Source organism: Microcebus murinus, chromosome 9 (genome assembly GCF_040939455.1).
Source record: "Microcebus murinus isolate Inina chromosome 9, M.murinus_Inina_mat1.0, whole genome shotgun sequence".
NCBI lineage: Eukaryota > Metazoa > Chordata > Mammalia > Primates > Cheirogaleidae > Microcebus > Microcebus murinus.
In genome coordinates, this window is record NC_134112.1 from 24,652,485 (window position 1) to 24,678,984 (window position 26,500).

The 26,500-nt window shown below is 37.9% G+C and overlaps 1 protein-coding gene and 1 non-coding gene across 2 annotated transcripts in view; one reads left to right on the forward strand and one right to left on the reverse strand.

Moving 5' to 3' along the window:
• Positions 1 to 1,922: 1,922 nt before the first annotated feature.
• Positions 1,923 to 26,500, forward strand: part of HIBADH (3-hydroxyisobutyrate dehydrogenase) — a 110,688-nt gene continuing 86,110 nt past the window's right edge. Inside the window, exons 1-2 of the mRNA XM_012773387.3 lie at positions 1,923 to 2,140; positions 13,311 to 13,471. Coding sequence (XP_012628841.1) covers positions 2,050 to 2,140; positions 13,311 to 13,471 — 252 coding nt within the window. The 5' untranslated portion in view covers positions 1,923 to 2,049. The remainder of the gene's footprint in view (positions 2,141 to 13,310; positions 13,472 to 26,500) is intronic.
• Positions 17,869 to 17,975, reverse strand: LOC142873138 (U6 spliceosomal RNA). The gene has a single exon (XR_012921186.1). It is a non-coding gene; the product is annotated as a U6 spliceosomal RNA (small nuclear RNA).

The following is a 26,500-nucleotide window of genomic DNA, read 5'->3' on the forward strand; positions in this document are numbered from 1 at the left end:
GACTACAGGCATGCGCCACCATGCCCGGCTAATTTTTTCTATATATATCAGTTGGCCAATTAATTTCTTTCTATTTATAGTAGAGACGGGGTCTCGCTCTTGCTCAGGCTGGTTTTGAACTCCTGACCTTGAGCAATCCGCCCGCCTCGGCCTCCCAAGAGCTAGGATTACAGGCGTGAGCCACAGCGCCCGGCCCTCTCATTGTGGTTTTGATTTGCATTTCCCTGATGATTAGAGATGTTGAGCATTTTTTCATATGTTTGTTGGCCATTCTTCTGTCTTCTTTAGAAAAGTTTCTGTTCAAGTCCTTTGCCCACTTTTTAATGGGGTTATTTGATTTTTTCTTCCTGATTTTCGTGAGTTCTAAGTATATTCTAGTTATCAGTCCCTTATCGGATGCATAGAATGCAAAAATTTTCTCCCATTCTGTAGGTTGTCTGTTTACTTTCATGACTATTTCTTTGGCTGTGCAGAAGCTTTGTAGTTTGATCATGTCCCATTTATTTATTTTTGTTGCTGCTGTGATTGCCTTTGGGGACTTCTTCATAAACTCTTTGCCCAGACCGATGTCTAGGAGAGTGTTTCCAACTTTTTCCTCTAGAGTGCTAATAGTTTCATACCTTAGGTTTAAGTCTGTTATCCAGCGGTCTTATTAGGGATAGGGAACCAAATCTAGGAGATTGTCCAATAGCTGAAATGAGTTTTCCTCCCTCTTTCCCTCCCTTTCCTTCTTCTCCTTTTTTTTTGTGGGGGGGGGCGGGGTAGAGGGTTGGTGTGGAAAGACAGCCAAAGAAGAGAATTATTTTTCTACCAATTACACATGGTGACCTTGCACTCTATACTGGTTCTTGGAAACACTGCTAGTTTGCCCAGAACTATGACATAACCCATTTAAAAATTATCCAATTCCTTTGCTTTCCCTTTAGCCGCTTCCAACTCCATGGGTTACTGAGCAGAGAGAAAAAAACAGAGTCAGCGTCAAATCTATTGATTCTGTTACTTAGATTAAAAGGTTGGTGAGTACAACCCTAGACAAATGAATAAATAAAGTGAATTGGGGGTGGGGGTAGTGGTAGCAGAAAGGAACCCTGGGCTTCCAATTTCCCCTAGGTACAACTCACTCTCTTTCCTTCTGTACTAGTTTTTTCCAAAGGTTGCAAGTCTTGCTTTGGTGTGCTCAAGGCTTCCAACCCTTTGGTGGAGTCAGTGGTGATGGTAAGCTCTGCAATTTTCCCCAAGGGATTCAGAGACTCAAATACGTACACCAAACACCGACAGAAGAATGAATAAGATGTCTGGCTCTCTAACACATATGCATACATATACACTACTTTTTGGATTTTAGTTCAGATTTTGTTTACAAAATGGATTCAGGCTAATTTTCAAACATTAGAGAAATATGTCCTGGAATAGTGCAATTCCTAGAAATTCTACCCTTCAAAGGTAATGTTATCAACTTGCTTTCCTACTAATTTTCAAATTTACTGAGAAACCGTTGAGTTAAATAAAATCAAATGAACTTAAAAGTTATTATACACATGGTAGATTTCTGTGATTGGTTTTCAAGCCCCGAGTCAGTTTTGTCCTTCAGTGCAAGAAGGAAACACGTAGTTACAATCCTCCGAGGAGGCGGTTCTGGGAGACACGTGCTCCAAGGAGGCGGTAGAGAGCGACAGCCAACGCCCCCCACACGCCCTCCTCAGTTTGGTAAACAAGGAGAAAGGAGACTCCTGCCCGCGGGCTGTAACTGAGGAGGGAGCTTGGGGGCGTGGCCAGAGCGTCCGACGTAAGCCGCGGATATGGGAGTTCTGATTGGTCAGCTTCCCCGTCCGTAATGGGACTGACGGGACCTGTTCCGCCGGGCCGCGCCTCTCGGCGCTTCGCTCCTCCCCTCGCGGATGGGCGCCCGCCCCACAATTGGCGAGAGCGCGTGCGCGCGCGCGGCCCCACGCCGCGGCCGTGCACGCTCGCCGCGCTGCGCACACTCGCAGTCTGTGGGCCAGCCGGGAGGCGGCAGAGGTCGTCGCGGGGAGGCGGGGCGGAGGCAGCATGGCAGCCTCCTTGCGGCTCCGAGGGGCCGCCTCCGGCCTCCGGTACTGGAGCCGCCGGCTGCAGCCGCCAGCCGCCAGCCTTGCAGCGGGTAAGAACCTCGCGCCTCCTACCCCTTGTCCTTTCTGTGGCCGCCTGCTTCTCGTGCCCAGACGGCCGAAGAGGTCTTTTCATGGGAGGCGCTGCGGTTGGATTGGGGCTTAAAAAACATAATTTTGGTTGGTCCTAACGGCCTGGCCTCTTCTGCGGCCGCCACTCTCGCCACTACTTCTCCCCACTGCCTTTCTTTCCTCCAGATCAGCAGCTTCTGTGTCCTTTTCGGGACCTAGGAAAGGGTGAAGAAGAGCCTGGGGTGAAGGAAGTACCCGGGCAAGCTTCTTTGGAGTACGGGCTCTGGAGATATTTGGAGGGCGCAGCTCCGGGGGCAACCCCGCACTCTCCCCGGCGATCCCTGGCTTTCTAGCGCCCGCAGGGTGCACCCTGGATGGGCGCACCCTTGGGTAGTAGGGCCTGGTTTAAACAAGCCACCTTAACCGGGTGGATGGTCTTACACAAATGGTGTCTGTGCAAGCCAGGCGATAAGTCGTTCTAGCAAAGTTTGAGTCACCCTTGGCCAGCGAGGCGGGCTTACCCTTCTTTCTGTAAATGGCTACCTGAAAATGGCACTTCTGTCAAATTATTAACCAAAACACATCCAGCGTCCTCAAAATTGTGGCCAGAACCTATCTAACTGTGGACTTAGGGAGAGGCAGTGTTTAGAGCTAGACCTGGATCCACAGAGATCTAATACAGTCATTTCTTACACGAGGAAGCTGAAGCCCTTTGGATAAGTGAATTAGGATATCTCAGCAGGATCTAGAAAGTAGTCCTTGATTTTTCTTAATTCTTGCACTTTCTACCACACCAGGCTTCCTTTTTAATTGAAAATTGGTTGACTTGTTGAGACACTGTGGTTATCTTCTTGTAAAAGTTTTTGAGAGTTTCAACGATATGCCATTTAGCAAAATTCTACTCAGGATTAACAAAAAAGCCTTAGTACTAGTTTTTTCTAATTTTTGCTTTAAAAAAATAGCTAGTTGGGAATTGAATTCTTAACAGTTCCCCATTTCTCCCTCTTAATACAACCTATGAATTATTTTCTAGTTTGAGAGGGGCAGGCTCCACGTGATGCAAAAGAACAGGTGATACAGAATCACAGTAACAAGATACAAACACAGAATCTGCCAAACTTGAGTGTAACCACTATTTGAGCTACACATATTGAGCTACAAAAAACTGTCACCCACTTTGGAGATACTTACAAAAATAGATTAGTTTTCCACAGTTCTAAAGGTAGCACCAGTTTTCAAATGAATGCATAATTCTTTCAGTTTTGATTACCTGAGGAAGATGTATTTGCTGTTTAGTGGTTTTACAGGGTGTTCTAATGATATTGTAATGAACCATTGATGTACCTTGTAGAGTTAGATGAAAGTTCTTAAAATTCGTGGTGAAAGTCTGAGGCCTAAGACTGTCAAGGGAGAGGGCCTACGTTAATGCTGATTAGACTGCCGTGGCATACGATCTTGTACTTTAGCTTCTTTGGCCCAAAGATGTAAGAATATAGATTTATGATAAGTTTTAAATAGTTTTTTTGTGGTGAAATGTTTAAAACATTTCAATTGTTTTTACTTTGGATTTATTTTAAATTTTTTGTTTATTTTAGTTTATAAAAGTAACTAAAAAAAGTTACTACTAGTTAACTTTTTTGACATTGTAGTGTTAAAGGATAGAAAACATTTGCATGCAAGTTTGGGGTTTAGAGACATTAAGAAAAAACTATGTTCAAATAGTAACATAATTTAGTGTTCTGAATTCTGTGGGATTTTTGTCTTTGTAGTATGTTTAAGATGTTTGTGTTATATCAATGATAATATAAGGCTCTAAGTCACTCTTTAAAAAATGAGAACTAAAAGTTTCCAGCCCGTAGCACATCTGTTAACTTCAGAATATTTAAAACATCAAAAAGGCAATAAATGAGAAATACCAAACTATATATTACTATTTCATCATCCATTTAATAAAAGTAAATTTGTATTTTATTTTAAAAAGTGATTAAATTTAGTTTCAGACCTCTTTGTATAGAGGGAAAAAAAATCCACAGATGCAGGCCCTCTCTAGTCGTCAGTAACTCACCAACATGTACGTGAATAAATAACTGGTGTCAGGTCATCTTAGTTACCACCTGACCAAAAGTGGAATGGGAAAATTAACCAGCTTTATTTATAGAAATGGGAGTAATTTAATTTAAAAAATTGGGAAAATTACTCCTATTTATAGAAATGGGAGTAATTTAATTTAAAAAATTAATTTTTTTAAATTAATGGTCCCTTTCATATGTATGAAATCTACTTTCAAAGCAGCATAACTTGTTGCATAAATCAAGTATATAATAGCATTTTCCTCCTTTACGTTAGCTTCTAGGGTTGCACGTGAAGTTCTGAAAAGTTGCATGTGGTCCTGGGACTAGAAGTTGATCTTAAACTTGTGAAATTACATAAGGAGAATATTACTAAAATAATTTGATCCAAGCCATAAAGGCCTGATTGTAGAGAAAGTTATCACCGTTAGTTTAGTAACTCTTAGCAGTAAAGCAAATAGAGTGCTATGACATAATATTATGTGATAAAGTAGGACACAATGGTGAATATACAATATAATCTTATGATATATGAAAAACTGCATTCAAAAGATTGGAAAGGCTATGCAAAATGTTGTGATTATTTCTGAGTAGTGAGATTAACGTTTTCCCTTGTGACTTTATACTTTTTCATACTTTGCAGTTTTCTACGATGAACATGTGTTACTTGGATTAGAAAAAAACTTTGGAAAATTAAAATAAACTGTTACCAATTTTTGCATGTTGAAATATAGAGTAGCCAGATTTTTGGTAGCACTTTAGGTTACCATGATTTGAAATGATGGTGAAACTTTACCCATGTTATATTGGAGAAAGAGATCATAATCTGTAAATTTGCATCAATAAATTTAGAAATGTACCAATTTTTCTAGTTTTCTTCACTGGTCAGCCAATATTACCTTTGTACTATGTTGACCGATTTTTCTCCCAGTTTGATTTTATCTGTGGTGTAACTCTGCTATTTCCACATTCTACTGTTGTAACTTACTTAAAGGAAGATGTCTTCTATATTCATCCAGCACTCCTTCTGATGCTTCACCTTGAGTAAAAGCTGTCTTTCCCCAGATACAGGGTATCCCTTACAGGTATCTATACCTTTTTCTATTTCTTTGTCTCTTTATTCTAACTCATTAGGCAAAAAGGGGCAGTTGGCATAGGACTTTGTTCTGTAGTGCTACTTCTTGACCATTGTTAGGAAAAGTAGCTAATATTTATTCACTATCATGTGCCAGGTACTGGTTAACATTTTACATGCATTATCTCAAGTAATCTTTACCATAACCATCTGAAGTAAGTACTCTAGTTGATAAAACAGTGTCTACAGAAGTTAAGCAACTCTTACTTCAAGGGCCTATTTTTAAGAATTGGCCTCATCTGGATAGGAACCTAGGTTTGCTGAACTCAGAGATTTTAAACATTATCAGCATCATTATATAACCTCTTCTCTTTTGACATCATATCATCTAATTATACCACCCTTTTTCTAACTTTACCACAAGCAAAGATGAAAGGAAGAGAACTGAGCATGTCATTGAAAACTTTATCTTCATTGTTATTCATGTTGGCCCATCCAGCATGAGCCTTATTGTTCTTGACCACCTCAACTTCAACAACAGGTCAATACTCTACTTCAGCTCTTTTAGGATATCATTATTAGGAATTGCTCTCCTGCCAAGATTTCACAAGCAGAGCTAGTCTTCTGGTTGATAGAACCCTCTCTGTGACCCTTGTTCTACTCACCAACATGCTGTTTACCCTCATCATTATTATGCCTGGTCCTTTAACACTCTCTTTCTTCTCCCTAGATACATGGGATGCTGTCTTATTCCCTCATTTCCTTACGTCTCTTTCTAGGTCTATATCTAGTCTCAAACTTATTTATAATTAGGAATTTCACTGATACCTTTGATAGTGTCCTAATATTATATTTCTCAGCCTTCTGCTCTAATTCTGGGTAACATCCATTGTGTGGTAGGTCTGTGCCTTCCCCTTTCCTGCCACTTAAGTAATGATATTGAGAGTCACAGAAGTTTGCTGATTAGCTACAATGCTTTCATTAATCTCTTGTTCATTCCCTATTATGTTTGCAGATTTTCCAAAGCACTTCCAGATCTTTGACTTAGGGCTGGCAGTCTGAACCAGTCATGTGGCAAAGAGAAACATTATATACTGGTTTAGGCAGTTTGGAACCTGACCTTGGATGCAGATGGTTTACCTTTGCTTGGATCCACTCTTTCACCATCATTTCTCTGTAGTTGCTTCAGAATTGGCTTTTATCCCCATATAGCCATTTGATAAAAATCTCTCTAGTTATTCATTCATATAACACTTAGGAAATACTGTATGCCAATTCATTATTTCATTTTGCTATAAAAGTTACATGCACATGATAAAAACTCAAAAGGTTATAAAATAAAAACTAAGAATCTTTTCTTCAGCTCTGACCCATTAGTCTAACTCTCCAGATAAAACTCCTGTTTCTTATGTATCCATACAGAAAATAAGAAAATGTAATACATATGTGTTCTTTTTTCTCCTCATACACTGTGTCTTATATATAATGTTCTTCATCTTGTCTTTTTGCACTTAATAACTTATCCTGGAGATTTTTTTTTTTTTTTTTGAGACAGAGTCTCGCTTTGTTGTCCAGGCTAGAGTGAGTGCCGTGGCGTCAGCCTAGCTCACAGCAACCTCAAACTCCTGGGCTCGAGTGATCCTTCTGCCTCAGCCTCCCGGGTAGCTGGGACTACAGGCATGCGCCACCATGCCCGGCTAATTTTTTATATATATATCAGTTGGCCAATTAATTTCTTTCTATTTATAGTAGAGACGGGGTCTCGCTCTTGCTCAGGCTGGTTTTGAACTCCTGACCTTGAGCAATCCGCCCGCCTCGGCCTCCCAAGAGCTAGGATTACAGGCGTGAGCCACAGCGCCCGGCCTATCCTGGAGATTTTTTTCCTGTACTTTTAGATAGATCACATTCTTTTAAACATCTGTGTAAATATTTCATTGTGTTAATTTACAACGAATTATCAAATGCCCTATTAATGTTTAGTTATGAATTAAGTGCTTTATTAATATATAGTTATTTGCAGTTTTCTGCTGTTACAAAGTGTTACAATTAACTGTATCTTTGTGTTGTTCAGAATTTAATGTGTGGTAGGGATCAGCAAACTGAGCCCATTGTTGGGCACCTGTTTTTGTAAATGAAATTGTATTAGAACACAGCTACACCCATTCACTTATATAATATGTATAGCTACTTTCAAACTAGAGTAGATGAGTGGAATAGTTGTGACAGAGGCCTTATGGCTCACAAAGCTGAGAATAATTTCCTATGTGACCTTTAAGACAGGGGTCCTCAAACTTTCTAAAAAGGGTTCCAGTTCACTGTCCCTCAGACTGTTGGAGAGAGTGCACTGTGGGCCCGGGACAGGCAGCGTTGGCAAAAACACCTGGACGCTGGATAAATGTGCTAGGCGGCCTGCATGTAGCCCTTGGGCCGTAGTTTGAGGATACCTCCTTTAAGACAAAGTTTGCTGGCTTTTCATGTATAGTATAAATTCCTAGAAATAGAATTGCTAGATCAAAGAGTATGCACATGTTAAATTTGCATTTTAAATTAAAATTCAAATATAGATTTTTTTTTCAAATTACCATCCAAAAGGTTGACCTAATATATAATTCTGCAGTGTACGAGAGTACTTGTTTTTATTGGTTTTTTCTTGCCAATGGTAGTTTTTATTAAAGGAACAAAAAGACTTGTTCATCTGATAGGTAAAAAATGGTATCACATTGCTTTGTTTTGCATTTCTCTAATTTTGACAAGTTGAATATATTTTCAAAGTTTTGGGGGACTCATTTACATAGTTTCTGTTAATTATCATTTTGTGATTTTTTGCTTACTTTAAAAAACTGCATTATTCATATTTTTCTTCCAGATTTGAAAGTTATTTGCATATAAAGTAAAGCAGCCTTATTTTTGTCATATGTTGGAAATATTTTTCTTAGTTATTTTATTTTGTTTGTGATACTATTCCATCTAGATATGCTAAGTTTTCTCCTCTGTTTTATTATGAAAAAATTCAAGCAGAAAGTATTGAAAGAAAAATACAATGAGCATACATGTACTCATTGCTTAGAGCCAATAGTTATTAACATTTTGCTGCATTTACTTTTTTCTTTCCACGTATATACATTCTCCACCTGCAATTTGAAAGTAAATTGCTGATATCATGACACTTCATTCCTAATGCTTCGCATGAATCTCCTAAGAAAAAGGATGTTCTTCTATATAACCAAACTATGACTATCCCATCTAAGATAATTAGCAATAATTCCATGGTATTATCAAATATACAGTTCATATTCAGAATTCCATAATTTTTTTAAAGAATTCCTTTTATAATTTTTTCCAAATCAGAATCCATTAAGACTTCACACTTTACATTTGGTTAATATATTACTTTAGTACTTTTTAGTTGAGAACTGTGTTCTCTTTGTTTCTGTAAACATAATGTTGACTTTTTAAAAACAACTGTATTGTGACATACAATAAATTGTACATATTTAAAGTATACAATTTGATAAGTTTTGGTGTATATAAACTGGTGAAACCATCATCACATTCAAGATAGTGAACATACCCCTCACCACCACCCATGAAATTGTTCATTACTCCTTAATATACAAATATTTCTATTTGTATATTTTCACTGGGTATCGATTTCTAGCTTGACAGTTTTTCTTTCAGTATTTTAAAGATGTTGCTCTGCTTTCTTCTTACATTGTTTCTGATGCGAAATCTGCCTTTTTCGTTATATTTGTTCCTTTGTACATAATGTGCCTCTTTTTTGCCGGCTACTTTTCTATATTTTGATTATGATGTGTCTTGGTGTAGTTTTCTTTCTGTTCCTTGTGTTGGAGTTCATTGAGCTTCTTGGTTACATGGAGTTTATAGTTTTCATCAAATTTGGAAAATTTTTGGCTATTCGTTCTTCACACATTTTTCTGCCCCACTTCTCTCCTGTCATTTGAGGACTCCAGTTTGGCTGGTTGAAGCTGTCTCATCTATTTAATGCTCTTTCATTTTTTAAATTATTTTTTTCTCTGGGTAATATCTATTGCTCTATCTTCAAGGTTATTTAATCTTTTCTTATACAATGTCTATTCTTCTGTTAATCTTCCAGTGTAATTTTCATCTCACATTGTTGATTTCATCTCAAGAAATTAAATTTGGATTTAAAAAAACATCTTCCATATATCTACTTTTGGAACATATGGACTATAAAAAATTATAATACTTTTTAATGTTCTTGTCTCTTAATTGTAATATCAGGAATGATTCATCTTCTTTTTGACTTCTAAATGTACACATTCCCTTGGGCTTCAAAGAGGTTCAACCCTTGGGCTTCAACCTCTTTATTCTGTGGTAATTTTATCTGCGTTCACAATTTTAACCCTTTGAAATAGATGGTTACCAGATTTCTCTGGTTTTTCATCCTATTCTGAAACTTTGGTCATACATACTATTTCTAACAGTCTGTTGGACATCTTTCAGCTCATTGGCAGCTCATAGTTACCCTATTTAAACCTGAGTCAGCTCTCCTTGATTTCTCCATGTGGGTTATTGATATCACTATTCCCTTGCTGTCATTTTTGATCTTTCCTTTATTTTAGCCCAGAACCCTGTCTATTGCTATATCCTATTATTTCTGTCTTCGAAATATTTTCATACCTGCCTTTTCCCATGGCTACCACCCTTTATTATCTCTGACCCTATTATGGACTGAATGTTTGAGTTCCCCTAAAATCCATAGGTTATAATACTAACCCCCAATATGATGGTATTAAGTGAGACCTCTGGGAGGGAATGAGGTCATGAGTGTAAGAGCCCTCATCATGGTGGGATTAGTGCCCTTATAGAGACATGAGAGCTTGTTCTCCCTGCTTTCTGCCACGTGGGGATACAGTGAGAAAATGGCCATGTGTAAAGTAGGAAGTGGGCCCTCACTAGACATCAGATCTGCTGGCACCTTTATCTTGGACTTTCTGGCCTCCAGAACTGTGAGAAATAAATGTTTGTTGTTGAAGCCACCCAGTCTATGGAATAATTGTTACAGCAGCTGGAACTGACTAAGACAGATCTAGAGTATTACTGTCATTTTTACATTGATCTTCTTGCCTCCAGGTTCTTCTTCAGTTCATGCATTATATGCTGTTGCCTGATTTCTATTCCTAAGGCATACATCTGATCTGTCATTTCTCCTGCCCAACTCTTCAATAACTACCTCTTGCCTACAAAGTACAGATTGTTTAATATGCTTCCCAGCCTTTTATATTATGGTCACATTATTTCTTTCAGTCTTAATCTCCAGCTGTTTTGTTTCTTTGTTGCATCCTCTAGGAAGAATGAAGCAGTGTCATAGGGTGGTTATAAGTGGAGAATCTAGAGTCAAACTGGCTGGATTTGAATCTTAGCATGACAACTTAATAAAGTCTTGGGCATTTTAAACTTACTGAGCATTAGGTTCTCAGTTGAAAGATGGCCTTAATAATAGTGTATCGTAACAGTGAAATTTATAAAGTACTTACTACAATATCTGGTGTGTAGTAGAACTGAAATAAGTATTAACTATTGGTGTTATAATTCATTTCTTCTTGGCTCTCCTAGTTCCTTAGATATATTCATGTTCCATTTTCTTTTTTTTTTTTTTTTTTGAGACAGAGTCTCGCTTTGTTGCCTAGGCTAGAGTGAGTGCCGTGGTGTCAGCCTAGCTCACAGCAACCTCAAACTCCTGGGCTCAAGCAATCCTTCTGCCTCAGCCTCCCGAGTAGCTGGGACTACAGGCATGAGCCACCATGCCCGGCTAATTTTTTCTATATATATTAGTTGGCCAATTAGTTTCTTTCTATTTATAGTAGAGACAGGGTCTTACTCTTGCTCAGGCTGGTTTCGAACTCCTGACCTCGAGCAATCCGCCTGCCTCGGCCTCCCAGAGAGCTAGGATTACAGGCGTGAGCCACCGCGCCCGTCCGTCATGTTCCATTTTCTATATGGAGTTCCCTTCTTTCCTACCCTCCTATTCATTTGAAATCCTATCCCTCTTACAATACGCAGATCAAATGCCACCCTCTTTAAGTTCTCTCCTTTTGTGTCAGCATTGTTTTTTATACTTTATCCTTAACTGTCTTTTTTTAGTGTTTGTGTACATAGTTTATCCTCTTAGGTTTAAGCTTGTTGAAGGCAAAGATTATGTCCCCTTTGTGTCTTCCATGGTATCTGGCACAGTATGTATGATAGTTGCTTAGTATTTGTTGAATTTGTTAATGAATTGTAGTTCTACCTTGACATACTTAAGTGTTTGACCTAGAGTGAATTGCCTGTTAACTGCCTTTAAGTTACAGTCTTCCTAGTTTCTAATGCTTTGGATTGTTAAATTATACCTTTCCAACCTTAACACAGTAGTCTGGCACAATAGTGCTACATTTTCTCTCTAGTTATTACTGTTAGTTTGCTTATGAGCATTAATTAGAGTTCTCTGACAAAATATACTTCTCATTCTGTGTAATATCAAAATAAAATTTCAATTAGGTGTCATCTTTCTGTCATCAAACCCCTTGTGGGCCAGAAAGACAAAGGATTCCTGTTATACCCAGTATATTAAACTTAGCACCTGTAAAGTGATATTGCACAGGGATGCAAACCCACATTTAATGGAAGTGTTAGAGTCAATCATCAAATTAAAAGGAATGAAATATTCTTCTAACCCAAGAAGACCTTTATTTCTTTTAAGAAATCTCATTACTTTCAGATTAAGTTTAAGGAAGAGCAGATTAAGTTCAGTTGAGGTTGACTGTGATTGTTATTACTCTATACAGTTTTAAAACTGGAAACCTTGGAAGAAAAAGGAAAAATGAATCCAGGAAATGAAAGGGCAAATAGAGTTATTTCTCTTTTTTCCCTTATTAGACTGTGAGCTTTTTGAGGGTAAGAACCATGTCTTGTGTCTGTCTCAGCTCTGTCATCGTACTTCAGGCAGTGAATATATGTTGAGTGGAGTTCTCAATCTAGAAATCAAGAAATTGCATCTAATGTTATTTCTGTGGTAATGTAAAGCCCCTCTACTTTTTTTTTCTAATCTGACCTTTTCATTTTCTAAAGCATTACTTTGAATTGCGTGCCCTCTGATGTAATATTGAAAAGCCTTTTATGAAAAAATAAATAAACAAAACTTGTATATAATTTTAAAGTACTTTAAAAAAAATTTTTGGAAATGAAAGTCCCTGTTTTCTGAAAGTGCAGAGTTGTTAGACCCATGTCCTGATACTGTAACCCTTGTCATTTAAAGCCTATGAAAGTGTCCCTCTTCCTGCTCCCAGGACCATCTTTATAAACTGGTGACTTTTGTTTGAAATACATTTTCTTGGGTTTAACATTTTATTAAGATTTTAAAATACCATTGGAAGGATAGTTTCTGTAAGTAAGGGAGTGATAAGGTAAAAAGCTTTCCATTCTTGGACCTAGTCCAAGATGTCCAAGATATGGGTTTTACTGAGAAGTTTTATTCTTGCTTTTTTTTTTCCTGGACATCTAGCTCAAACATCTATACTCTCAGTCTTTTATATATATTATTAAAGGAGATAATATAGATATGAGGAATCTAGTATACTTCACATAATAGGTGTTTTATAAATGACAGCATTATTGAGTTTATTGTTAAAAATGGTAAAGGAATGTTATAGAGGCAGAAAATAGGAAGGATTACTTAAAATATTATGAATGTTTCCTGGAGAACTAAATATTTTTTTTCTCTTTTTTTAATATTAATATTTTTTACCTTCATCTTTTTTTTTTTTTTTTTTTTGCTGTGAATCCATGAAACTGCTGGTGTCAAGAGAACTAAATAATTAGAAATTAGTCTGCCATTGTTGATATCTTTAAATGTGATTAGATCATTAGTTTAAAACTAGCCTTTTGAAAGTTTCCTTTATAGAAATCATCTAAAAACAGTTGACTTACTGATATTAAATGAATGTTTATAATTAAAAATGTTATCTAAAAGTAATGTATTGAAATCAGTGTGTTCTAGGTCAATGGCTTCTAAGACTCCAGTTGGATTTATTGGATTGGGCAACATGGGAAATCCAATGGCAAAAAATCTCATGAAACATGGCTATCCGCTTATTGTTTATGATGTGTTCCCTGAGGCATGCAAAGAGTTTCAAGATGCGGGTGAACAGGTAAGACCTTTTCTTTATATTTGTTTTAGATTTTGATGTTTAAAAATGAATGCATATTCAAATAAGTGACAGCTGCTTAGAAGTATACCCAATGGAGTTGTAAACCTAATTCATTGTAAGTTATATACACACACACCACATATACGTGTGTGTATATGTGGTATGTGTGTGTGTGTATACGTCTTTTTTAACATTTATGCAAAATACGTATGTGTAACGAAGGAGAGTTCTCATCAGACACTCAGGGGGACTATTCTTTGGCAGGTGACTTGGAGCATTTTCCAGGTTTGAGCAGAGGGCCCTTGCTTTGGTTCTGTATCAGTTTTCTGGAATAGTAACTGCTGTTTAAGCAGTTAGTTTGATGGAAATAGCCTCTGGGGTTATTGAAAGGTAAAATTGTCTTAGAACAAGAGTATGCTTAAAGACCTAAAGCTTAGCTTGAGTCCCAGCTTGGATACTTACATGCTGTCTTACTGAGTGCAAGTTACTTCACTTTAGCTGGTTTCTCTGTAAAATGTGAATGATGATGACAACTTAAGTCATTATATTGTGAAGCTCAAAGAGAGGATTTATGTGAACATACTTTGTAAATATTGTATGGAAGCACTTTGTGAATAAATATTAGTTGGCGATAAATCAGGAGATAACATAAACATTGCTATAATGAAGAGTTGAGTTATGATGGATCTCTAGTGTTTTGTTTTTAGGCTACCATTCATATTTCAAGAATTTTGGGACTGGAGTTTATTATGTTGTATGATAACATCTGCTGGTTAAGTCTTGTTTGGATTTGTTAAATTATGTTATTAACTCAGATGACAGGAGACTATGTATTAATATCTGAATGTAGCATTTTGTTTTTTTCTAGATATGTGGGAAATTCTTCTATAAGTTTTAGAGTGGTAATTGAGGGTACAATGTGATCCCAGGACTGAGCGAATACTAAATTCCTTAGAAATATATTATAGAAAATGGTGAGAGAAAAAATAAAACTTAACAGTCACCTTCTGGATAATAGACTTGAAAATAAATACTGAAAAATGCAATGCACAGGTAAAGAACAGGTTTAGATAATTTAGAGGCCATTTGCAGAACTGGATATTCACATCTTCCTTTCCATGGTTTGTGTGTGATATGGAAATGACAGCAGTGTTGTGCAAGGATGTAAGTATGATATTGGAACTTTTTGGGATAGTATTATGGCTGCTTATGCCTGAATACTGAATACTCATGCTGTATTCCCAGTATAGGAGGCTTACAGTTGATCTTAAGTATTAATAACTTAGGGACTTAGCCTTATTGGAGAGATTTAATCGATCAGTTCTTTCAGTAGAGAATCTGGGAAGGGTGGCCTTTTGTCATCTTCAGAAATGGTAAACAGTTTTTGTTGATACTCAGTTTGGGATGAATTAATTAGTAGTTATTCTGAGGAGATGGATATTACTTTTTGATTTTTTTTTTTACTTATTTATTTTTGAGACAGAGTCTCACTCTGTTGGCTGGGCTAGAGTGCCATACCGTCGGCCTAGTTCACAGCAACCTCAAGCTCCTGGGCTCGAGCGATCCTCCTGCCTCAACCTCCTGAGTAGCTGGGACTACAGGCATGCACCACCACACCCAGCTAATTTTTTCTATTTTTAGTAGAGACGATGTCTCACTCTTAATCAGGCTGGTCTTGAATTCCTCATCTCAAGCCATCCTCCCACCTCAGCCTCCCAGAGTGCTAGGATTACAGGTGTGAGCCACTGCGTCTGGCCTGGATATTATTCTTTGGGATAACACATCTATTTGGTATTGTCATTTTACATTGGGTTATGTATTTGTTAGTAAGAGTAACAGTGGTACTGGGTCTCTGAACAGAGGAAATATCTTCAATTAAATACAGAGTTTAACCAAGGAAGCAGGTAGGAATTGAATGGATACAGTTTACCCAAGATTGGCAAAATAGAAACTTATGGCCTTTTAAATTCTTACCAATGCCATTACTTTTCCCTCTATGTCTATGGCACTTACAGCTAATCTGTGGAACAACTGAAATGATTATCACTGCTTTGTGACTCTTTCTTCTGTTTCTTCTAAGAATTCCAGAGCTTTCTGATACTCCTCTGTCTGAATTACCTTGTACCCTGAAGTTATCCCTCTTGCCTCCATTCCCCAAGAAAACCCTTATTTTTTTAGGGTTGCTACTTTTAGGTAGGTGTGAAGGAAGAGAAAAAGAAGCTAATACAGTATTAAATGAGCCTTATTATGTGTCAGGACTTTTGCTAAATATTTTGTATGTATTATCTCATTTTATCTTTGCAACAGAAGTATTATCAGGAAACTGATGCTTGGAAAAGTTAAACAATATTCCCAAGGTTATACAGTGGTTTTCCTTGTCTCTGGTTTGCTTTCTGAGATTTCCATTACCTGTGGTCAACCATAGTCCAAAACTATTAAATGGAAAATTCCAGAAATAAATAAGTTTTAAATTGTGTGCCGTTTTGCGTAGTGTGACGAAATCTCGTGCTGTCCTACTCTGCCCTGCCCGGGACGTGAATGCTTCCTTTGTCCAGCTTCTCCCTGCTGTAAACACTACCTGCCTATCAGTCACTTCGTAGCCATCTTGTTATCAGATTAACTGTCATGGTATCATAGTCCTTGTTTTCAAGTAACCTTTATTTTACTTCATAATGGCCTCAAATTGCAAGAGGAGTAATGCTGGCATATTGTTATAATTGTTCTATTTATTATTGTTAATCTCTTACTGTGCCTAATTTATAAACTAAACTTTATCCTAGGTATATATATATGGGAAAAACATAGTATATATACAGGTTGGTACTGTCGACGGTTTCAGTCGTCCAATGGGGGTCTTGGAGTGTATCCCTTGAGAATAAGGGGAGACTACTGTGCAGTGAGTGAATAGCAAGAATCAGCATCTGAACAAAGGTCTGTCTTTGACTTTGGGGCTTTGGTTCTTTTAATTATGTGATGCATGGTTACTAATTAGTAAAATTAATGTGAGATGTTTTTGAGTTTATGTATGGTATCATCCTTGATGATTCTGAAATGTAACTACCTATTATCTGTTTATAAACTAGACTACTAGAAAATAAATTGCTTAGATTTTTTTTGGATCAGTAATGTAAAGCCACTGATCATATGTTCTCGTCCTCCCCTTCCCCCTTTATTGTGTGGTTCTATACCCAGGGAGTTTGCTATAATTAAATAAAAATTATTATAATGAGTTGGTTTGTTAGTGGCCCCCAAAAAGATGTCCTATAAAACTCTTAGGCAAAAACACAAGTAAGAATCTTCATGACTTGGGATTTGGCAAAGATCTCTTAGATATGACACAGAACACAGGTAACACAACAGTTAAATTGGACTTCATCAAAATTAAAAACTTTTATGCTTGAAAGAACAAGATCAAGAAAGTGAAAAAGTAATTCACAGAATGGGATAAAATATTTGCAAATCAGGTATCTGATAAAGAATGTGTATCTAGACTATATGAAGATGTCTTACAACTCAAACATAAGACAACTTAATTAGATGGGCAAAGGATCTGAATAGACATTTCTCCAAGGAAAATATACAAATGGCCAGTAAACTCATGAAAAGGTGCCCAACATCAATAGGCATCAGGGAAATGCAATCAAAACCTTTAGATACACCCTATAAGGTAAAAAGTTGGATAATAAGTATTGGTGAGGATATAGAGAAATTGGAATACTTATACACTGCTGGTGAAAATGTAAAATGGTGCAGCCACTCCTCAAACAAACATTAGAATTACAATATGACCCACCAATTCTACTCGTGGGCGAAAACAAGTATCCACACAGAAACTTGTATATAGCAATATTATTCATAATAGTTAAAATGTGGAAATACCCCAAATGTCTATCAGCAGATGAATGGATAAACAAAATGTTTTATGTCCTTACAACAGAATATTATTCAGTAATATAATAAAAAGGAGCAAAGTACTGATATTTGCTATAACACGGATGAACCTTGAAAGCATGCTAAGTGAAAGAAGCCAGTCACAAAAGACCAAATACTATACAGTTCATTCATATAAAAGCCTAGAATAAGGAAATCTATATAGAGACAGAAAGTAGATTAGTGGTTGCTTAGTGCTAGGTTTCTTCTTGAAAAGTTTCCAGAATTGACTGTCATGACGGTTGCATATATCTGCTATTATGCTAAAAGTTATAAAATTATACACTTTAAATGGGCAAATTGTGTGGTATGTGAATAATATGTCAATAAAGCCATTAAAAAGAGGTATATCCAAAGTTCTAACCCCTAATAACTGTGAATATGACCTTTTTGGAAACCAGATCTTTGAAGATGTAAGTAAGTTAATCTTTTTTTTTTTAATTTTTAAAATTTAAATTATTTTTATTTTTTATTTTTTTCGCTTCACGAATTTGCGTGTCATCCTTGCGCAGGAGCCGTGCTAATCTTCTCTGTATCGTTCCAATTTTAGTATATGTGCTGCCGAAGCGAGCACTAAATTATTATTTTTTTTAGCCAGTCAAATTTAGCAGCGGGGGCTTGAATACCAACTTTAGTGACACTAATGTTAATAAGTTCTGATAACCCACTAGCATCGGACCAGCCAGTAAGTTAATCTTGAGATGAGATCATCCTGGATTTAGGGTAGGCCCTAAATTCAATGACAAAGTGTCCTTCAAGAGACAGAAAAGGAGAAGACACAGAGACACAGAGGGCAAGGCCGTGTGAAGAAGGAGGCAGGCATTAGAGTTAAGCTGCCATAAGCCAAGGAAGGTCAACAGCCACCAGAGGCTGGAAGAGGCAAAGAAGGATCCCTCCCAGAGCCTTTGGTGGTGCCCCTGCCAACACCTTGATTTCAGACTTGTGGCCTCTTGAGCTGTGAGAGAATAAATTTCTATAGTTTTAAGGCAGGCGTCCTCAAACTATGGCCTGTGGGCCATATGCGGGTGTTTTTGCCCGTTTGTTTTTTTTACTTCAAAATAAGATATATGCAGTGTGCATAGGAATTTGTTCATAGTTTTTTTTAAACTATGGTACAGCTCTCCAACGGTCTGAGGGACAATGAACTGGCCCCCTGTTTAAAAAGTTTGAGGACTCCTATTTTAAGGCATCGTGCTTGTGTTATTTATTGTGGTAGCCATAGGAAACTAACACAGCGAGAATTGGGAATCTACAAAAGGCATGGGTTTGGAATCTGCCCTCACCACTTAGTATCTGTGCAATCTTAGACAAACTTTTTAGTGTCTCTATACCTCTGTTTCCTCATGTGTGAAATAAGAATAATAATCGTACCGTTTTATTAGAGTTTGAGGTTAAATGAGTTAATATGTGTGAAGAGCTTAAAATAGTGTTTGGCACATTAAATTAGTTAAATGAGTTAATATGTGTGAAGGGCTTAAAATAGTGTTTGGCACATAGTACTGTATGTCAGTGTTAGCTGTAAATTAGTTTCTATATGGCGTAGTTACACCTCTGCCTACATACCTGTTTTTTCTCTTTCATGCTCTCCATTCAAATGGCAATGTCAGGGTCTCTCCACCGTCTTTGTGAAGAAAAGTTACTTTTGCTCTGATCACCATGGGTTAAGGTTACTGGAGACTACCTTAGCAAAACAGGATAGGAACTTCATTAAGTCACTGATTGAACAGATTTTTTCTGAGTACTTTCTTTGTGCCTGGCACTGGGAATATAACTCAGAACAAAATAGTCACAGTTCCTTGCCTTTGGGGACAGATAGGAGGTGTAAGATTATCAAATCACACAAATACATGATTTCAAATTGTGACAATTGACAGAAAAAGTAGAAGGTTGCATTAGTTTTTAATAAAATACACATTACATTAGCTGAGAGGACAGTTAGAGGAGTTCTCTCTAAAGACTAGACATTTATATATAATATATATCAGAAGAGTAAGTAGGATTTATCCAGATTAAGAATGAAGACAAAAGAACAATTTCCTTAAAAAGTGGAACCTTGTCTTCATTTGCTAAATATTTTTTTTTTTTTTTAAAACATGGTCTTGCTCTGTTGCCCAGGCTAGAGTGCAGTGGCATCATCATAGTTCACTGCAGCCTCCAACTCCTAGGCTCAAGCAATCCTCCTGCCTCCAGGAGCTTTTTTACCCTTTATCCTTGGGAGGCCTCCAGCCTCCCAGGTAGCTGGGACTGTAGGTGTGCACCACCGTGCCCAGGTAATTTTTAAATTATTTGTTGAGGCAGGGTCTCACACTTGCTCAGGCTTGTCTCCATCTCCTGGCTCAAGTGATCCTGCTGCCTCGGCCTCCCAAAATATTAGGATTATAAGCATGAGCCACTGCGCCTGGCCCATTTGCTGAAGATTTTTACTTTAGGTCAATAGATGTAGATACCCATCATATGTCTAGCAGTCTACCTAGTGCTGTTGGAGAATAAAACAGATTGGGTTGGATGTGATGAGGTCTTGGATGTGTCTCAGGTGGCAAGACCAACACATATTCCATTTCTATTAAAATTGTAATTTGACTATTATAGGATGCTAAGGCAGTTTTCAGGGAGGAAAAAATAAGTGACTCTTAAGAGTCATTTTGTTTCTGATAGAGAACTGCAGGAATATTGTGTATGGTCTTTGCTTGCTCACAAACAGAAATGATGTAGTCTGAAGTGAAAGTCATGAAGAAGACAAGGTCTAGAGAGATTCCTAGGTAGAAATTTAAGAATTCCAGGGCACAGACTCAATTACTGGTTTTTCCATTTTTTCCTCTTGTGATTTGTAAGTGGGTATGAAGAAGGAAAGAAGATGGACTCTGAGTAGATGTTCCTCCCATATTAGTGAACAATGAAGACTTGCCTTAGTTTCTTGTGTGCACCTGCCACCCCTACCCCCAACACACAGTGGGAAAAATACCGTGTGTGCTTCACATTGAGATAGGAAGCCTGGAAGGCAGAATCCTCTTTGCCTCATCCCACATCTCTGGTTCTGTTAAGCATCTTTGCTCTAGGAGGTCCTCTGAGTATTGATTTTAACAGCAATGGAGGGTAGGACATTGTGAAACTTTGATGAATGAAGTTAGAAGGATAAAGGGTGAAAAAGCTCTGGGCCTGAGAGGAAGTACCCTATCATCATAAAATGAAAACATTTGTTGATAAATGATTTATGTTGCTTAGAAAATGTTTTGAATAGTGGTAGCGTCATTGGAACAAGTGATTTTCTACGAGCACTACTTTAAAAGGTAATATTAATTTGGGTAAATAAGTTCTGCTATATTAAAATACAATATCGTTCATAGTTATATTTGCTTTTTAAAATGTTGGATAAAAGAAAAACTGAGTTTCATTCTGCTACTATAAGACAAAGACATGACTTGGGATGAGATAGAAAAATGTATGTGAAACCCTAAAATTTCTTGCCACAATAGTCCCCTGAAGGGATTAAGGGTTAAAAAATTCAGGGTATATTTGAGCTGACTCATACATTTTAAGGACACATGCCCGATTCCTCCCCCTATGTTACTATATCAAGTGAAGCTGATGAAATGAGAGCCAAAGAAAACAGAAATTTTTTCTTCTCCAAAGATTGCACGCAGAAAGACTGGCTAGATGATTTCTAATGTTAACTGTGCTTTTTGTGAGAGATTTGCAGGGAGGAAAAAGTACCAAAATAGATGTATATAGTTCAAGAAACAATCAGGTGGTTCTAAAAGATCCTCATATGTCTCCTTGAAGAAGTACTTTTCTTTTTTTAAAAGCAAAAAACGGGGAATTTATTATTTCCTGTGATAGAAGAGTTGGGGAGCGGTCTGCCTCTGCCTCTCTGCTCTGCTTTCCTCAGGCAGGTTCCTCCCTGCCCTCCAGGTAAAAAATGCCAACTGCAGTTCTAGGGGAAGAAGAACTTTAGAGTGTTATCACCGGGAGGGTTTTCTTCAAGCTCTAAGCAGTAATAAAACTACAGTCACATGCCTTTTAAGGACATTTTGGCTATGGACTGCATATACCACAGTGGTCCCATAAGATCATAATACCATGTTTTTACTGTACCTTTCTGTGTTTATATACATAAATACCACTGTGTTACAATTGCCTACAGCAGGGGTCCTCAGACTTTTTAAACAGGGGGCCAGTTCACTGTCCCTCAGACTGTTGGAGGGCCAGGCTATAGTTTAAAAAAAACTATGAACAAATTCCTATGCACACTGCACATATCTTATTTTGAAGTAAAAAAAACAAACGGGCAAAAACACCCACATATGGCCCGCGGGCTGTAGTTTGAGGACCCCTGGCCTACAGTATTTAGTACAGTAATATGCTCTGCAGGTTTGTAGCCTAGGAGCCATAGGCTATACCGTATAGCCTAGGTGTAGAGTAGGAGGGTATGTGTAAGTACACTGTGATTTTCGCACAACAAAGTCGCCTAACACATTTCTCAGAACATATCCCTGTTGTTAAGTGACACCTGACTATACATGGGTTATTAGGGAAATAAAAATTTTGACATGTTTAATATGTTTTACATGACTGTATTTAATCAGCTGATTTATACCATTAAATGTTAACTATTGGCCGGGCGCAGTGGCTCACGCCTGTAATCCTAGCACTCTGGGAGGCCGAGGCAACTGGATTGCTCGAGGCCAGGAGTTCGAAACCAGCCTGAGCAAGAGTAAGACCCCGTCTCTACTATAAATAGAAAGAAATTAATTGGCCAACTAATATATATAGGAAAAAAAATTAGCTGGGCATGCCTGTAGTCCTAGCTACTCAGGAGGCTGAGGCAGCAGGATTGCTTGAGCCCAGGAGTTTGAAGTTGCTGTGAGCTAGGCTGATGCCACGCCACTCACTCTAGCCTGGGCAACAAAGTGAGACCCTGTCTCAAAAACAAAAAACAAACAAAAAACCCCCCTGGAACCAGACTGTCTAGGCTTAAATCTCAGCTCCCTGATGTGCTAGCTGTGTGACTTTAGAAACTTAAACTCTCTCTGCATAAATTTCCTCATCTTGTAATATGGGAATGATAATAATGGCACTTTCCTCTTTTTCCTAGAGATCCTGTCACATAGTGCTGTTATTGCTGCTGCTGCTACTGTTGTTGTTATTTGTTGCTATACCATATTTCTCCAAAATATTTATTCTCCTACACCATACATACAGACACACCACTGTCTCTGCTGAGTCACTGAGGCTAGAGTGCATTGGAAGAGAATTGTGGACATATTTTTATACTTGATCTCAGCCATAATGCTGAGAAGCAATATGTAGACATTTTTAAGTGAAAGTGTGATGATAAAAATTAAAACTGAACTAGGAGATAAAGTGATTTGACAACATCCCTTTTTAAGAATCTATTCTGCACTGTCCTTTTTATCCCACTTTTACTTCGTGGAAGATACTGGTTTTTCTTTTTAATTTAAGCCTTAGCATGAAAGGCATGCGACTTGTGCTTTGTTTTCACTGTCTAGGATTTTCCTTGGAGATAGTGTTGGTCTGTGCCAAAAATCTGGGATCTGTGCACCATTTCTCTGTGAGTTTTCTGATTGAACTAGCTTAATTAGATTCTCTTTACAAATTTGGAAACCATTCTGTTGTTCCTGGGTTGTAAGGCTGAACATGTTTGGTTAAGTAAATCTCTTGGGATCTAATCTGGCATCAACTCAGGTCTTATTAAATGAGAACTTTAAAAGCTCTTACTGAGTGAGCTCCATCATTGTAGACCAAATGTTTCAAGATGTAGGCACAAACCGTTCTTGTCAGTTTTTCAAGCGTAGTGTCATTTTGAAGTAACAGTGTACTTTTTTTTTTTTTTTTTTTTTTTTTTTTGAGACAGTCTCACTTTGTTGTCCAGGCTAGAGTGAGTGCCGTGGCGTCAGCCTAGCTCACAGCAACCTCAAACTCCTGGGCTTGAGCGATCCTTCTGCCTCAGCCTCCCGAGTAGCTGGGACTACAGGCATGCGCCATCATGCCCGGCTAATTTTTTATATATATATCAGTTGGCCAATTAATTTCTTTCTATTTATAGTAGAGACGGGGTCTCGCTCTTGCTCAGGCTGGTTTTGAACTCCTGACCTTGAGCAATCCGCCCGCCTCGGCCTCCCAAGAGCTAGGATTACAGGCGTGAGCCACAGCGCCCGGCCTACAGTGTACTTTTCTACCTTAAACGATTAAAAAACACAAGAGTGGCAAGTTTAACAAGGTCACATTCATCTTGTTTCTTCATTTCTGTTACCCATCTGGTTTACTTGGAAGCAATGCTGAACTTATGTGACTGTTTTGTCTAGAAGAGACAGTAATATTTTTCTCTTCACATAAAGCAACTAGGTGACAGTTGTCACCTTCCAATGGATATTTTAAAAAGATGTTCAGTTCCTTCAAATTACTCTTGGCCCTTCTCCATCTCCCCATCTAGCAAAGCAGATTTTATCTTTAATTTATTCAGTCTATGTTACACTACTGTCATTGATGTATACTAGCATATAGGTAAATCAAAGTTAAATTTAGAGAAATTGGCTGCAAAAATACTTAAAGACTGTAGGTGTTGTAATATACACAGGAATCAATCTCCTGTAGTCAAAATTGAGATAATAGAAAAGTAGAGTTGTCTTAATTTACAATAGTGTAAGAATGAGCAACTGGATTAGCAGATAGAGTCTGGGACAGCCTTGGCAATCAGAGCAGAGCCTTGGCCCAGAGTCGGCGAGACCAGCGATCGTCCACAGGTGTGGAGGTGTTGAAGACTTGCACAGCATGCATCTGGCTAATGCTGTTTGTACTGAGCCATTGCACATGCTTCGGTCCTATTTATAGAGGCCATACCTTCCTAAACTTAAGGTTACTAAATATGAAAAATATCTCTGCTTGTTTCCTTTTTACTTTGGAGATAGAAAGCCTGAAAGAGAACCCATATCACTATTTTTATTTTATAGATTTGGAAACTGAAGCTGGAGAAGTTCAGTGATTTATACAAAAATCACATATGACTTCTTTCTTGGCTGAGCTGCAACTAAACCTGGGTGTCTGGCTTCCCAAATTAGTGTTCCTTTCACTAATCCATGCTGTCTTTGCTCATCCATTCAATTAGCAAGTGTAATTGAAGGGACTCTAATTAGTTTGGCTCCTAAAGGCTTTTGTGGTTGGTGTCAGACTGGCAAAAAGGTTGGGTTTTTTTCCCTCCCAGCTTTTGAGTCATGGCCAAATTTTGTCAGTCAGTTATTTTGGAGTCTTGAGGTTATCACATCTATGGCAAGAGTATTTGAATGTTTATCTGTCTAATAGACATGCCTTTGTAGTGCAAGTTAGAAACTATTATTATGATGTACCAAATGTATATGGTCATTAGATATAGAGCAGTTGTGGCTAGTATGGAGGTGGCATTCCAGCTATCACTATCATTGTGTGTTTTTTCCAGGCCTGTGAGCTTTGACACTGCTTTCCTATATAATTGAGGGGTGAGCAGTACTCTGGCAACCCAGCCATCCTAAGAAGCAGATGCTAGGGATGCAGGGGGCTGATTGGTCACCCCATGCACTTGGCAGTTACATGAATTGGCACTGCCAGTTCATGGGCTTGAGAAGCTTGGACGTGTGAAGCACCCTTAGATCTGTGAGCTAATTGTTGGTGCCCTCCAGGGCACCTCTCAAGGAGTTATGTAGATAGAATTGAATTTCTTTCAATGGAGAGAACTCTCTTAGTTCCTAGAAGGAGGTCTGAAATTAACTCTTAGACCTCAGGGCTTACTGATGTCCCTGAAAGATCTAGAAGATGAAGCTGTAATAGAAGGAAAGGCCACTGAAAGTTATACCATTGTTTTGCATTGTATTTACTTCATTAGAGTAGGGATGAGCAAATGGGACTCACTAACCCATATTCTTGATATAGTCCAGAAGTAAAGAATTATGACTCCAACAACTTTTTCTTATCTCTTCTTTTTACTGAGCTATATTTTTCTTTTTTTTTTGAGACAGAGTCTCACTTTGTTGCCCGGGCTAGAGTGAGTGCCGTGGCGTCAGCCTAGCTCACAGCAACCTCAAACTCCTGGGCTCCAGTGATCCTTCTGCCTCAGCCTCCCGGGTAGCTGGGACTACAGGCATGCGCCACCATGCCCGGCTAATTTTTTAATTTTTTTTTTTTTATATATATATCAGTTGGCCAATTAATTTCTTTCTATTTATAGTAGAGACGGGGTCTCGCTCAGGCTGGTTTTGAACTCCTGACCTTGAGCAATCCGCCCGCCTCGGCCTCCCAAGAGCTAGGATTACAGGCGTGAGCCACAGCGCCCGGCCAGCTATATTTTTCTTGAGTAAACTTGAATTGTTTGCCAGGAAATAGTTGCCTCTTTTTGAGTTTTCAATATTTTTGTGAGTGTAGGAAAGGTTTTCACGTAACTTAAGCATTTATTTGTAATTTATGGAAAAATTTTTTACTTTTCAGAATTATTTGTGGCAAATCCTTGTTATATATCAAAATATACATGTTGAATGTACCTCATTGTAGACTCTAAAATGCTTCATTTTCTTTAGAATGAAACATTGAAAGAAAGAGAATATCTTTTTTTAAAAATTTTAGGGTCTTAATAGAGCCAAAATATACTGAAAAAAAAAAAAGAAAAAAAAATTTTAGGGTCTGAGGTGTTTTATAATATCACGTCCTACCCTGTTAATACACAATATGCTAAGATACTTGATTGTCTGAAACTTTAAAGAATGACTTATGAAAATTGCTTTTTGTTAAAACTGCATTTATCCTGAAATTGATTTAGGAGCTGATGGTCTCTTGGAAAATTGAAATGTAATTACTTCTAGCTTGTAGTATTTAGATAACGCACTATGTTTGGCTTCCTATTCTTTTACTTTCATCAGATGTATAAAGTATAAAGGTGTAAAGGAACTGTTATGTAAACTTCCACTGTATGAAAAACAGGGGCATACCCATTCCTGAGATGATTAAATGTTACATGCCACTTCACTTTTTTTTTTTTTTTCTTAGAAACATTGTCTCCTGTAATCCTAGCACTCTGGGAGGCCGAGGCAGGCAGATCGCTCAAGGTCAGGAGTTTGA